We start from the raw sequence: 13,959 nt of genomic DNA on the forward strand, positions 1-13,959 counted from the left end.
AATAAGCAAAAATCCTGCTAATGCCAATGTTTCTTTATTTTGGTTTTTTTGTTTTGTTTGTTTTTTTTTTTTTTTTACCCTCCAGAGCTTAATTTAAAAATCCCAACCCATGGTGGCTGTATCAGCATAACCCACCAGCTGAGAATACTTTTAAAGACAATTTTGCCATTGGTGACTTTATTGATACTTCACATGACAGCTGGGTGAAAATAAACAGAAAGTAAAAGCAACACATGATACCCAGCATGGTCATAAGAGAACTGGCTGTAATGGGTTTTGCAAGTGATGGGTTGTTGGTTTGGTTTTAATTATGCATTTTCTGACTTGCTGGCAACTCTTGCTGAAGCTGGCTTTGGCGGTTGAGTAATGTGTGGTTGTACGGAAAGCATTAATAGCAGCTTAAATAGGCCTTCACATGCACACAGGGTTTCCAGTGGGAATGGTTTGAAATGGAGTGATTTCCTAGTAGCCATCCTTGGGGTGTCAGGTTTCCTGCAGGCGAGCAAAGGCTCATGTGAAAACAATCTGCCTGCACCAAGCCTGCCCTCGTGAGCAGCAGTGGGTGCATGTCGCCTTTGTGGAGCACCGATTGCTTTTACAGCTCCAAAACCTGTTTAGTGACTAAACAGCAGCCTTCCCTTTCCAGGGGAAGGAAGAGGGGCGAGTGTGGGTTCTTGGTCCAGGGTTTCTGCAGCCTTAGGGGTGATGGTGGTGGTTTTCCAGCAGGGAGGCCTCCAGGAAGGGGGAGTGTGCTTGGCTTCAGAGCAGCACCAGGGCTGCTGGAAGGGAGGATGCTGATTACAATAATAAACAAATGCTGGGCATAGATTACTGCACGGCTGTCAGAGCAGACAGCGCCAAAGGAGGAGATCCCCAGCAAATGCTTTAGAGGTTGCAGCAGGACCCTTTGCTGGAGATTTTTTTATTTCTTTCCTAAAGGAAGAAAGTGACTTTTTAGATTTTGTTTAATAGGCCTTGGCTGTTCTGTGGCACAGCATCCCGTGGGTGAAGTGAAGCAGGCTGGAGATGGCTTGGTTACTGTCATAGCAACACCAGCCCAGCTGCAAGGGAGGCAGGGAGAGGAGAGGTGGGCTCTTGTCGGGTCACACTGACGTGTTTCCTAGGCTGAAGTGTGCCTCATCCCATTTCGACTTCTCTAAAAGCTGGCTTTTGGTGCTTTCTATAAACGGAAGTTTCGTTGGGGATTTTTCGTCTTCTTTTTTTTTTTATTTTTTTTACTGTTTTATTATTTTTTTTTTATTTTTTAACTTGGAATGGAGCAACATGGAAGGACTTGCTCTTCCTCCCCACCCTCTGCATCCATCATATACCGGCGGATTATAGCTTCTCTTGCTTGGGGTCATTGAGATCAAACTTTGAGCTTGGGGCCTGCAAGAAACCATTGCCAAGGTGAGCTGGAGGCAGTCCTGGCTGGGTGTGGAGACAAGGAGATCCCCGCAGCACCATGGGGCCAGGTTAACTGCAAGGAGCATCACCCTGCATCAGCGGCTCTAGCCCAGGCACCCAGCCCATGGGAAGGAGTGGGGACAGGGAGGATGTGACAATGGTGCTGCGTGAACTGCCCCCAGGGGAGCCCAGCCCAGGAAAGGGGCACGTGCAAGAGTTCTTGGAGGGTTTTGTGACAGTATAGGTGGGAAAAAAAGAGGAACCTTTGGAAAGCTATAGACTTGGCTTGGAGGACGTACCAGGAAAATGTATGCTTCGAGGGACGCTTAATGATGATTGGCCTGAACTTCAGCTTACGTGAGTTGCTGACAAAATTGGAAAAGGTATGATAAGCAGAGTTTTATATACTCATGCCTTTGAAACAGGTTATGCTTTTGAAAACTACAACATAAAAAGGGTAGGTTGATGAGTTTTCTGTGTTGCTCTTAAGGTCCTCATGTGACCCCTGTTTGACTGTCTCTCGAATATGGAAGTCTCATGTTGCTTCTTTTCCCCATTTCAGGCCCTACAAGATTACTTTTAGAGCATGTGCTCTGATTGTGATCATCTTCTATTTTTCAAAGGAAATGATAGAAAAGTTTGGACTTTGCCAAGTTAAGGGCGTAAGGGGACTTCCAGGATGTCTGTGACCTTACTTCACTGTTGACAGAAAGGAAGTGCTCCACAGTTTTGTGTTAGATTTAGTTGAATGTTAGCTAAAATGTTAGAACTTTTTATGGCTTTTTTAAGTAGAATTGCTTCCAATGAATGCCCCACTTTTCCCAAAGTTTCATCTGTTGGTCTTCATGCTAATTATGCTTTCTCTTACCAGGACATTTGGTAACAGTAATGCTGAGAGGCAGGAGGCTTGGCTTTGCAGTGATTGCACTAATTAGTGAGACACATAAGATTATTCAAAACCAGAATGTTTTCGTCTACTTGTCAGCACTTCCAATGAAACCTGGACCTGTATGTTTGTAACCAGCCTTAGCTTGGCTTTGTATACTGTATTTTCTTTTTTTCTTTAACATTTCTCCATATAAGCTTCCTGTGCCCTGCAAGACCAGTCTGTAACAAAATATATAGTCGTTTATTTGCACATTAATATAAAAAACATAAATACTGTGGTCACAAAGCGGGAGAGCAGATTGTAAAGCCCAATCCTGTGGTATTCTTTCTTAAAGCTCTAAACTTAAGTATGTTCTTTTTTTAAAACCATACAAATCAGCACTGGTGTCCTGAACAGTAAAGAATGGGTATTACTAGGTCTCAGAAAACAAAATTAAGCTACTTTTTTTTTTTTTTTTGGATTTGTATAATTTTGGTTAATTTCAAAATCATCATTCTGGGTTGTCAGAAGACTGCTCTAAACTGGTTTGGATTTGTTGGAGTTTTTTTAAACTCTTGGATTTATACTTTCCTACAGTAGCAAACTGGAGTTAATGAGACAGATACTGTTCAGTATCCCACCAGCATGACTCTTCCAAAAGTAACAGCAAAAGCAGTTATGACACGATTTCTTCACTGTGTCGATTACTTGCTTCTCTCTTGCTCCCAGTCTGACAGCTGGGCTTCACTGTTCGCTTGTAGTTGCTGCTGGTGGCCTGTAAAGATTAGGACACATGCTGGACACTTTGAAATGCTTCATGACATGGTTAAGGCAGAAGTTTTGAAACCAATGTTTCTAATGTCTTTTGAACCATTCAAGCTTTGGCATTTGCAAATTCCAGCACTCCCCCTGTGATTTTGAATATTGCAGTGTCTTATTTTGTCTCATAGGAATTGATCTTAGCAATTCTCAACAAAACAAAACTGACAGGTCTCTCAGCTCTGCTGTGTTTTTTAGCTTGACGTTTACTGTGTCATTTTGTTACCTACTGTGCTGCAATTTGTAGCATGAAGTAGGTGCTTTGGTGCTGGAGAAGAAATTTAATGTTTTAGTTGGTGAACTCTGACCAGAGATTCTAATCTGTGCTCATGTAGCAAGGGTGGGTTTTGTTTGGTTTTGGGGTTTTTTGTTTTGTTTTGGGGTTTTTTATGGAGGGTATGAGGGAAGTCGAGCAGGTTCCCCTCCTCCTCCCCTGCTTCATCTCTCCCTCTTACTATTCCCTACACCCCCATCCTGTTCCTCCTGACGAGTTTGCTGCCAGGAGAAACAGTGTTGTGACTGATCCTGGCTTGCAAGCTACTTTCAACTTTCTGGATTTGTTAATATATGTTCTAAGGAGAGAATTACAAATACTGTTGCTGTGGTCGTAATGAAGAAGCCAGATGGCATTTGCAGAAGCTTGCACGGCACTCCCTTCCTATGCAAAGGCAGAATTGCATTACACTGGTGTGGGCAGGGCCACTTTGGCTTTGTTCAGTCACATTTCTGTAACTGCTGGAGTTAATATTGACAGATTTATGATGCCCATCAGATGTTGAGTCAATGCCGTGCGATGGAGCCGCAGAGGTTGTTGAAGGCAGGCTAGCATTCTCAGCCTTTCTAAGTGCACCATCATTCTTGTGCTGAAAGGAATCCTTACCCACACACCATTTGTCGCTATTAAGGTGCTACCCATGAGGTTTAAGTGCACATCAAGACAGCTTTTTGGAAACTTGAAGTGTCAATGCAAAGCTTTTGGTAGTACAAGCATTTGCAAATTAGATGTGAAAAATACCCCAAAGTGCTTTTTCCCAAAAAAAGTGATTTTTTTTTCTTCCTAGAATATCTGAGCCGCTTAAGTAGTAATTAAATTTCTAACATATCTAAAGCCAGTTGCTGTTTTGAATTGCTTTGATCTTATACTATAGTCTCAGTGGCTGTAGACCCAGTATGGTCTGTGTATAATGCTTTAGAGAGGTTTTATGTCTGTCTTTATATATTCTCTGGCCACTGATGGAGTTATAATAATGGCAATTCTGCCCAAGGGTTTTGCATGCATACTGCTCTTCTGAATGTGAATTCATTATAAACTGATTGCTTAACAGCAATTGCCACTGCAAGCCTCTGAAAGAGCATATTGGGATGAGTCTTTCTAAAGTTGTGACTGTTTTCTGACACTAGAAGCGAGACTGTCTGGATGAGATGGATACCTGGATTCTTCAGAGACTTTTTTTAAACTGTCTCTTTTTACAACAGCATTCCTTTCTCCCGGCTACCCTCAGCATTTGTAAAGAAGGGAGCAATAAAAGTCCTATATCCCTTTCACAATGGCCACTTTCATATGCCTGTATCATGCCTTTATTTTTATTCCCTCCTTAAGAGTCATCAAAAAGTAAAAAGCTGAGAGTGAAGAGGGGGCTAAAGGGAACATCTGACACAGCAGTGTTCCCAGAGGCAGCTGGCAGCAGAAGGTAAAATGTATCTGGTTTAGTATAGACTAAACAATATGCTATTAAAAAAAAAGAAATCCATTCCCTTGCTACTTGCTGTGAAACCTCAAAGAATGATGTTCTGGCTGATGTCGATGGCAAACAGTTATGTTCTTTGGTTGGCACTGAGTTTTTTTGTTCCAGCTGTTTCAGCTGGAAGAGTTTTCTGCAGTTACTTTGATGAGCAGTCATCACCTTTATTCCTGACCTCTAAAAGAGACGAGTGCAGCATTTCTGTAACTATGGCTTTGCTGACTTGAACATTGTCAGTGAAGGCAGTGAGCAGTCATTTTTGTGGGACTTGCAATTCCCTGCACCAAGTCTGCTGTCCAGTCAAAGGCATGATTTGTGTTGGGTGAAATAATACGAAACTTTCTTGGCAAAATAGCCTGTGGGTAACCTTTGCTGGGGAAAATGCAGGTTTTCAAGCAAATTTTCATTCGTAAGGAGTCAACCTCAACCCTACTCTAATTCCTTTTAAGATCCTCATGTGGTTCCAAAGCCACAGAAGTTTGCATGTTCTGTGGCTTGTACCTTAGGATTAAAATTACACAGCAGTCTGTGTGCCAACAAAAAACACTTCCAGTCCTGTAGCACAGCATCAGCATTGGACCTGTACATCCATTTTTTGCAAGCCACATGTTGTTTGTGTGCCATAACTTGCCATCCCTGCTCTGTGGTCAGATGTTTATTAAAAAACCTGTGAAATTCTGCTTCCTAAAACATATAAATAGTTAAAAATTGGGGTGGAATACTGAATTTGGTTGTATGTAGCGAGTTAAAAATACATTGGAATAAAACATTGATGAGTCCTGTATGTAACTGTTTTACAAACCCCATGAAGTTATAATTGGTATAGCATGCTATTGACCTTTTTCGTAAGAAACTAAATTGAGTTTTGTGTCATACCATATATAGCAAAAACTTGACTGAGGGATCCTGATAATAGAATCTATAATGTTATAGGAACATCTGCTTATTTACTTTACAGAGTAAAATAACATCGCTGTTTTAGATCTTTGTATCATAAAGCTCAGGTACTCGAGGATTCCTAATGGTGAGAATGGAATGGAGTAATATTCTGCGTGCTATAAAATGCATCATTTCTTCTACTTTAATTTTGGTGTGGAGATGGGGATTTTCATCCACTGGTTTTTACCTTCAGTGGAAGGGTTCAGGCCCTTTGAAGGGCCCTGTGTTGTTGGCAATGTACCAATGATGACAATATAAACAAATAAAATCTGAAAACAAGTGTGTGGAAGTAAATATGCTAACAACTTAGGAGGTTGCAAAGTGAATTAGACGCCCTTTGGAGCCATCATTCAGAAAAAAGGCACTAGAATGCTTGTTGTCATGGGAATGCTGTTGGTCTGGGGTTTTGTGGGGGGTTTTGTTTAATATGTTTGGGGAGGTGTGTTTTATTTGGGGTTTTTCTTGTTTTCTTGTTTTGTTTTTGTTATTTTAAAAGGAGTTTCTTTTTGCCTTTATAAAGAATTAATAGTTTTCAAAGGACAATTATTTCTACTGTTGTAACTGTTCAAATATGCTGACGGTCTGTAAGAAGGAAAAATAAAAAAAAGAAGTTTGATGGCTTTTTGACCTTGGAATTGGAATCAGAATGCTTGTTTCTGTTCAAATCTTTGTCATATATTTTCTTTTACCCTGGGCAAGTCACTCTAGTTTGCCTTTGGGCTTATCCAGTAGCAACTCCAACTGCAGTCTGCTATATCATAGAGTTCTTTTCAGAATTGCCATCTATAGTGTTACTTAGTGTCACATACCATATTTATACATTCTTTAAAGACAATTGTCATTGTATGGTAATTTAGTATTTTATTAAATTGGAATTAAAGCAAGAGATAGGCTTCTTATTATAGAGACAAGCCTTAAAATCAGTCGGGCTAGGGTGAAGTAGATACATACATGTCAATCTAGTTATTTCTTCTCCCTTCTATCTTTCAAAACTTTGAAACTTATACCTTAATTTATATGTAGGATGATTTTTTTCCTCAAAAGAATAGCTTTCTTCTAATTTAGGACCTTAAGCCTGCAAGCACTTGGGCATGTAAACAAATCTGTTGACCTCATTCCAATATATTTTCAATCCAGTTTAATAGATATCTGCACATAAATATTTGCAAAACTAGCAAAATATGGTATCTGTATAGTAATACCTCCAAAAATTAAATTGATAAAGCTATGTAACTATAGTTTAAGAACTATGAATTTCTTCTGGAGAGAAGTCCTTCTCTGTTTCCCATGTATTTCCTTAGGTTTCTTTATAGTTTGGATCACACACACACACACTCACCCCTTTTCTTTTTCCTTTGCTTTTTGTGCCATGCACCAGGGCAGCACTCTGGCCCAGTTCCCCTTTGGGCTGGACTAAGAACGAGTGCATTTCATGGTGGTATCCACCCCTCTTAGTGTGGCAAAAGCAACAGACTTCCCCCCTCCCCTGTCTTGTCCTGCATCCTCCTATGTGTTGCCCCTTTGGTTCTGGATATGGAAGTTTCCATCTGATTATAGGGAAGTCTTTATAATTGCTTTTTACGTATTGAAAAATTAAAATTGGATTAACTTTGATGAGAGTTAATTCTAGTTGGGACCTGAGCAGGGACAGTCAACTTCTTTCATTCCTTTTTGCATCATAGAGGATAGTGGAGAAGAATATAGAGAATCAATGATCGAGGAAAAGGCAGGAAACAGAAAAATAACAGATAACGGTGAACATGGTTTGGGATGTGTACAGGATGGATAAAGTTCTTCTTCCCACTTTGAAATAAGAAATTTTACGGAAGGTTAACCACAACATATTTACAAATCTCCTAAGAATTGAAAGATTATGGTAACACAGCAAGTAAAGGAGATTACTACCAGTTGCTACTAATTACAGCAGTCTTAGGACAAGATGGGAGCCCATCATCCTTGTTAGCCTTCCAACAGAGGACTATACCCAAAAAAAAATCTTGAAGACCTTTTATATCACTGTTAGGAAATAACTAACTTAATGTGTCAATCTGTTGCCATTAGCTGTCTTTCACATCCTGCATTCCTGCTGTACTTCTTTCATGCGCACATTGATGTGGGACATGTTATTTGGATTTCTTTCCCTCTTTTCTTTTGAGGACTGCGATGCACTTGCATTCATTAACTTTAATATCAGTCCTGTTGGTTTATCCATCAGCTGACAGTGCTGGGTTTTTTTCCCCTGGAAAATGGAAATCAGAAAAGAGAAGTTAATTAGCAAAGTTAATTCTTTGAACTGAGCTGTCACAACATGGCCATCACAGATGGGACTCAAGAATGTGAACAGCAGATTTACTGTGCCTTAATCAATGTAATATGATGAGTGGCAAATGCAAGAATCAAACCCATTTGGAATGAAACATTTTTAAGTGCGCATGCTTAAGTGTCCTCTCAAATGTAATCAAAGTTAGCATGTTTTGTGAAGGCTCTCAATAGCTTTAGAATGAATGTTGTGAGTGTAGAATGGAAGATTAGAGATTAGTTTCTTTTTAATTAAGTTTTCTTTTGAAGCTTTAAAGAGGCATAGAAGTGTAATTGACATGACCGGGCTTTTGTAGCACAGATCAGTGTATGATTAAAATTGTAAGTGCTATATGTGGTTGTATTTCCTGCTATGTGGTTTGAGCTGGTTTTCACTGGGTCTGCTTGTGCGTTGGAGACATAGGACAGGAGCTCCAAAAGTCTTCAGATAAGCATCTGATTTCTTGAACTGATGAAGATGCTGTCTTATTTGGGTTTGTTGATCATCAGACACTTATATTTCGGGTTTTCATTTAAAATGCTACTGTATCTGTTTTCAAAATTATTATTTTTATCAGAATGGTTTCAAGACAGTAGAAGTGTCTTTTTACCTCTTTTAAAGTAGTGAAATTCATGACAAAGAGTAGGTAGTTTTGCAAAGTCACTTAGTGGCTCAGCTGGAAAGCCAGAGGCTTTGCTGATGCCTCTCCCCGCTCCCTCTTCCCTCTTTGTCTCTCCTTCACTCACTTTTCCAGCTGTATCATCACTTTTTTTTTTGTTTTGCTTTCTTCCCTAACTGAAGAAAGCTTTCATGTTGTCTCAAATTCACAGCTACTTTCCCACTGTTTCCAGCTATTGTTTGTAGAACGTGAAACTGCCATTCTAAGATGCATGACTATGCATCTTGAGTATGGGAAGGTACAAGAGCCCTCTCCTTTCCTGCTCCTGGGAACACATGGAGATTACTGAGGAGTTGTCTGGAAGAATAAAAACCTTTCAGGGATTTCAGTTATAAGATTTCTTTTGCAAAATAAGTTCCTGTCACAATCTTCTTTGATTAATCCTGTTGAGACAGCCACTACACCTCCTGGCTCTCCACACATTTATATTGCTCTATTAGAGTATACATAGATGTATGGCCACTAGAAAGCATTGGCAGTGATGCAGGAAGTTTTGTTTTCTCTTAAAGGTAATAATGTACTTGTTTAGATGAAGGCAGCATCTATAATATGTCTCTGGAGGCACATGTTAGATCAGAAAATATGTTTAATTTCTGAGGAGAGATCAGTCAGCTGAATTGAAATCACAAGCACTTCTTTTTCTTTTCAGTATTTCATATGAAATTCAGATTATAATACATCCTGCTGGTTTATGTCTCTCTCTCAATATATTACAGGCCATGGTGTACAGTATTTTAACTGTAAAAATGGGCTTGTGGCAGCTGTAATCATTTAGCTGCAGTTTAATGAAAGCTTTTTTAGTTAAAAGCTTTCATTGCATGTGACCTAAAGCACTTCACAGAGTTTGAATTTCACCAGGCTGTGTAAAGTTTCTGCAATGTTTAATTTCAAATAGGAAAGAAACAACATAGCTAAGGCTGAATCTTTGCAGTTTCTTAGCAGGAAACAATTTCTAGTACATTTGGAAATGCTGCATTCTGTGAAATGCGTGGGAGAACAGTAGACAAATAGTTACCATCCGTTCTACAAAAACCTGCAGAGAACTCAGTGTTAATACTTCTAAGTCCAGTTTCAGTCAAGGATTTCAAACTCTTTTTCTAATGCTAAGAAAGGTGGACCTTTTATAATGATGTTAATAGGGTTGCAGGCTTTTCCCTCTGCTTCTCAGTCACCCAAGAAAGTCAGCCTATGTGCTCTGTCCTAATGCTTAGGTCTACTAATAAGAATAAGCTCTTCCCTCCTTTATTTAGAGAACTAAGATGTTTGGACTTTTCTCTTTGGTATTTCAGGACATCCAAGCTGAGATTGATGCCCACAATGACATCTTTAAAAGCATTGATGGAAACAGACAGAAGATGGTGAAAGCCTTGGGAAACTCCGAAGAAGCTGCCCTGCTCCAGCACCGTCTTGACGACATGAACCAGCGCTGGAATGACCTGAAGGCAAAGTCAGCTAACATCAGGTAAGTAATGAAAATGTCAAGACATGAATGGGGCACAGTTGCTGTCTTCTAAAAGGCTTGAGAAATATGACCGTGGCATTGAAGTGAAATTTCTGTTTTCTTCCATAAAGGACCCCTGAGCACATATATGAAAGATTGGTGCACTTGCTCACCATGAAGGCTTAATTGCTACTCTTCTCTCCAGAGATGTGCAGTTATAACTCACCAATCTGTACTAATTTTTCCAGAAAGTATGTTGAATCTTTCCTTATTGTAAACAGCTAGCAGTATTGATGTAGTAGTTTATGAATCTACAATTACTGTGAGGAGAAATCAAGGATTTGTTGTTGGTTTTGTTTCTACCACTGAAGTGAATAATTTGATAGCATTTGCATCTTAAGCGTCTTGATCCATATTGATAGTAATTTTATTTTATTTTTTATTGCTGCTCTTCAATTATGACATGTTTTAAAATGCATATTCATCAAGGAATTAATTTTATAATTTTTGACCCTACCAGTGCCAAGCACACTGACTGTCCAAGTGCAGTCATTGTTAAAGTCTTTGCAATGTCATTTTGGAAGTAGATATTACCATATTCATTAATGTGAACAAAATTCCACATTAAAATTAATTACACAGAAAAGAATTTCTGGAGCTTTGTTCTGCTTGCTTGTTGATTAAATGAAACTGTTCTTTTAATAGGACAGAACAATGTTAAACATTCATATGAATCTTCCAAATGGCAGAAAAATAAGTTGAGCTTGAAATTCAGGCACAAGAGTTTGAAAAAGTGAGAAAGAGAGAAAAAATGTGACACTTGCTTATTGTCTTCACTTATCCCAACACCAACCTGCGAAACAGTGAAGTGAAACAGGTAAATCAGCTCCACAAAAGCCCACAGGCAAAGCTGGAACCCGAGGAACTAACACTTGCGGAGACTGACTGCACCACACAAGTAGTTAAACACAAGAACTGTTAAACTTGGGCTGTTATGAACTCTACTCACAAATAAGTCAATGTGGAAGAAAGATGAAAACATGCTTATAAGATAATAATTCAGCACATGTGGAGCTCTAGCAAGAACAATTCAGTTGCTTGGCCTTTTCTGTGGTTGGTAATAATTTGGGAGAAATTGATGGCCGAAATAAAAAGGTCCTTTGAGCCATTTGTCCTGGTTAGCTGTGAGTTCAGAGGCAGTAATACAGACACAATTATTGTGCAGTGAATACTCAGAAAAGTGGGGGGTACTTGATCTTCTGAGTACAGAGCCATCTTTTCCCTTCTGAATGGATGTGGCACATGCTTCCTACTGGGCAGCATTAATGTTTGCAATGTTTGTGTTATTCTGCTGGCACCTCCAATGCTGCATAGTTACAAGTAGAAGATAGGCAAGGAAGAGAATACTGGAGCAAATATAAGACAAGTAAATAAACCTTTCAAATCTCAGTTACCACTTAGAAGAGCATAGCATTTCTGAGTTCCTATATTTTGGCCTCTTCTTTGATTGCAGTTCACTTTTCCAACTCATTCAAGAATGCTGGGAGCCTTCACAGGGAAATAACAAAGCACAGAGCTGATAGGAAGTCAGTGTGTTGATCTAGCTGCTTGCCTTCAATTTTTGCTTTCTAGGTCTACCTTTTTTTCAAAGGTGAATTGGAAGGCAGAACTGTATCGATGAGTCTTGTGAGAACAGCATATAACCATGTTAGGGGCTAGGGATGGTGATTGAAAAATCTGATTGTTTTGTTATGGGTTTTAGTCTGGGATAGTGTTTCTAAATGAAGGTTACTCTAAGCTTTTAAAAACATTTTCAGTTATGTGTACATTCTCATTATGCTGATTTTTAATTGCTGAAAGTACTGCTCTCCTGTAGAGGTAGTATGAGTTTTTCTTCATCACTTCAGTCCTCTGAGTTTGATGTTGCTAAGGTCATTGTGTTGTCTTTACTTCCTTTCTACTGTAAATAAAGGGAGTTACAAACTGGAAAAGCAGCACTCTCGTGACATACTTTTAAATTCATGGAAAGTACTTAAACCTGTACTTGTAGAGACTGTAACACCACCTGAGAGCACTCCTTGAAATTACTTGTAGACTTATTCACGCTGCTTCCTTTTTCTGTCTTTATTATCTTTACTCCCTGGAAGAAAAAAAAGCTGCAAGAACCAAATGTTTAGGAGAGATTCTTTTCTCCTGGGGCAAGAGGTGTGAGGGTGTTAGTGTCTGGGGGAGGGTAGAGATAAAAGTATGGGAGAAACAGCGAAAGATATATTTAGACCACCCACAAGTCTTTTTCATTCCATGTGTTCCCTTTTGGCTTAGCAGGAAAAATGTTACCTCCATAGAAGAAGCAAAAGCTGAGGAGGTCTCCAGATGTGAAGAGAGCCTCTCAGGGTCAACAGAAGGGGAATTATGTCAGAGCTGCTGTTCTTCTGGATGATTTTATTCAGCCTGGTTGGAGGGGGGTGCTCTCAGTCTGGTCAGCTGGATGGGAACATCTGTTTTTCAGGCTCATCCAGGATTCCCTTAGAAGTTCTTTTGGATACCAGGTCATTGATGCTGTGTAATGGTGTTGCTCCAACCAGTGCTCAAAACCAGACAATCATCTATAACTGACCTAAGATTCCTAAGCCACCACCTGACTTGGTGAATCCCTGGAGATTGCCGGTTCTTTTCACATGAGCACAAACACCTGATGCTTTGTTTCCAGGTTGTGTACAAATTCCAAAACAAAAGCCAAGAAATTCTGTCTTTGAAAGTACAGAAGCCCAAGACACATTTCAGAACTTCAAAATGTTTTATTGGCTCTCTTCAGTAATGTCTATATGACAAATACAAACTTGATACTAAAACTTCACACTGAAATGTGATTGGGAGTGTATCTTGGTTCCCTTGCTCCTGTGCAACATTTGCTTTGAATGGGGTTTACTGAATGTGTCTGTGTCCACTCCCCAGGAGAATTGAATGCTTGTGACTACTCTTCAGCTGCTGCTCCTGCGTCTCACTCTTACTTTCAGTATTGCTTTTGATAAGATTAGAAGGGTAGCATTCAGGAAAAATCCAGGCTGATGTGGTATGTTTTCCTCTTAACATCTTTCTGACCTTTCAAGAGAGGTTTGTTCACTTTTGTCTTCAGAGAATTTTCAAGTCCCTGTTAGTGTAGTCCATTTCCTTTCCACTCCTTACTGCTCTACCTCCACAAGTTTAGCTTGCACTGGACTTTGAAACCATGTGCTAGTAGTATTTTGCTACTGTCATTAATCTAGTATGCACATGGGTACTCATTTGTGGTAGATTACAGCATTTAATCTAGTATCACATGCCGCATCATTCACATAAATATTAAATGAGTGGGTTTTCACTATTAAAATTATTGCATTGTATGTTCAATTAACAGTGAGACACTGTTAGATTGTCCTTTAACTAGTTGCAGGATTTCCTTCCCCCTTAAAAAGCTCCGATTCATTCTGTATACAAGAATTCTGCTAAATAATTAGAGCAGAAACTTGAAGCCTTACAGCGTGACAGTTTTTAGAGGTGAAATCTGTTTATACTTGCTAGATACGGTAATAAATCGCGATTAACAGAGATTTCACTATCAAATGTACAGAAAGCTGTAGATCTAAACACTTCAGTTGTGGTTGCTTCTAGAAATTCATAAAGATGGCTTATTTTTAACAATCTGTGAGTCTAACAGCAAATCTGTAAATTCAAATGTGGCTTTCCTTGGCTTGACTGAGAAGAGAAATGACTCTCCTCTGCCTC

The 13,959-nt window shown here is 39.4% G+C and overlaps 1 protein-coding gene across 1 annotated transcript in view; it reads left to right on the forward strand.

Annotated features, from left to right (window-relative positions):
- UTRN (utrophin) overlaps nt 1-13,959 on the forward strand; it is a 404,863-nt gene that overhangs the window by 265,361 nt on the left and 125,543 nt on the right. The window contains exon 59 of the mRNA XM_080615656.1: nt 10,043-10,215. Coding sequence (XP_080471782.1) covers nt 10,043-10,215 — 173 coding nt within the window. The remainder of the gene's footprint in view (nt 1-10,042; nt 10,216-13,959) is intronic.

The sequence above is a fragment of the Psittacula echo genome (assembly GCF_963264785.1).
Source record: "Psittacula echo genome assembly, chromosome: 4".
NCBI classification, from domain to species: Eukaryota; Metazoa; Chordata; class Aves; order Psittaciformes; family Psittacidae; genus Psittacula; species Psittacula echo.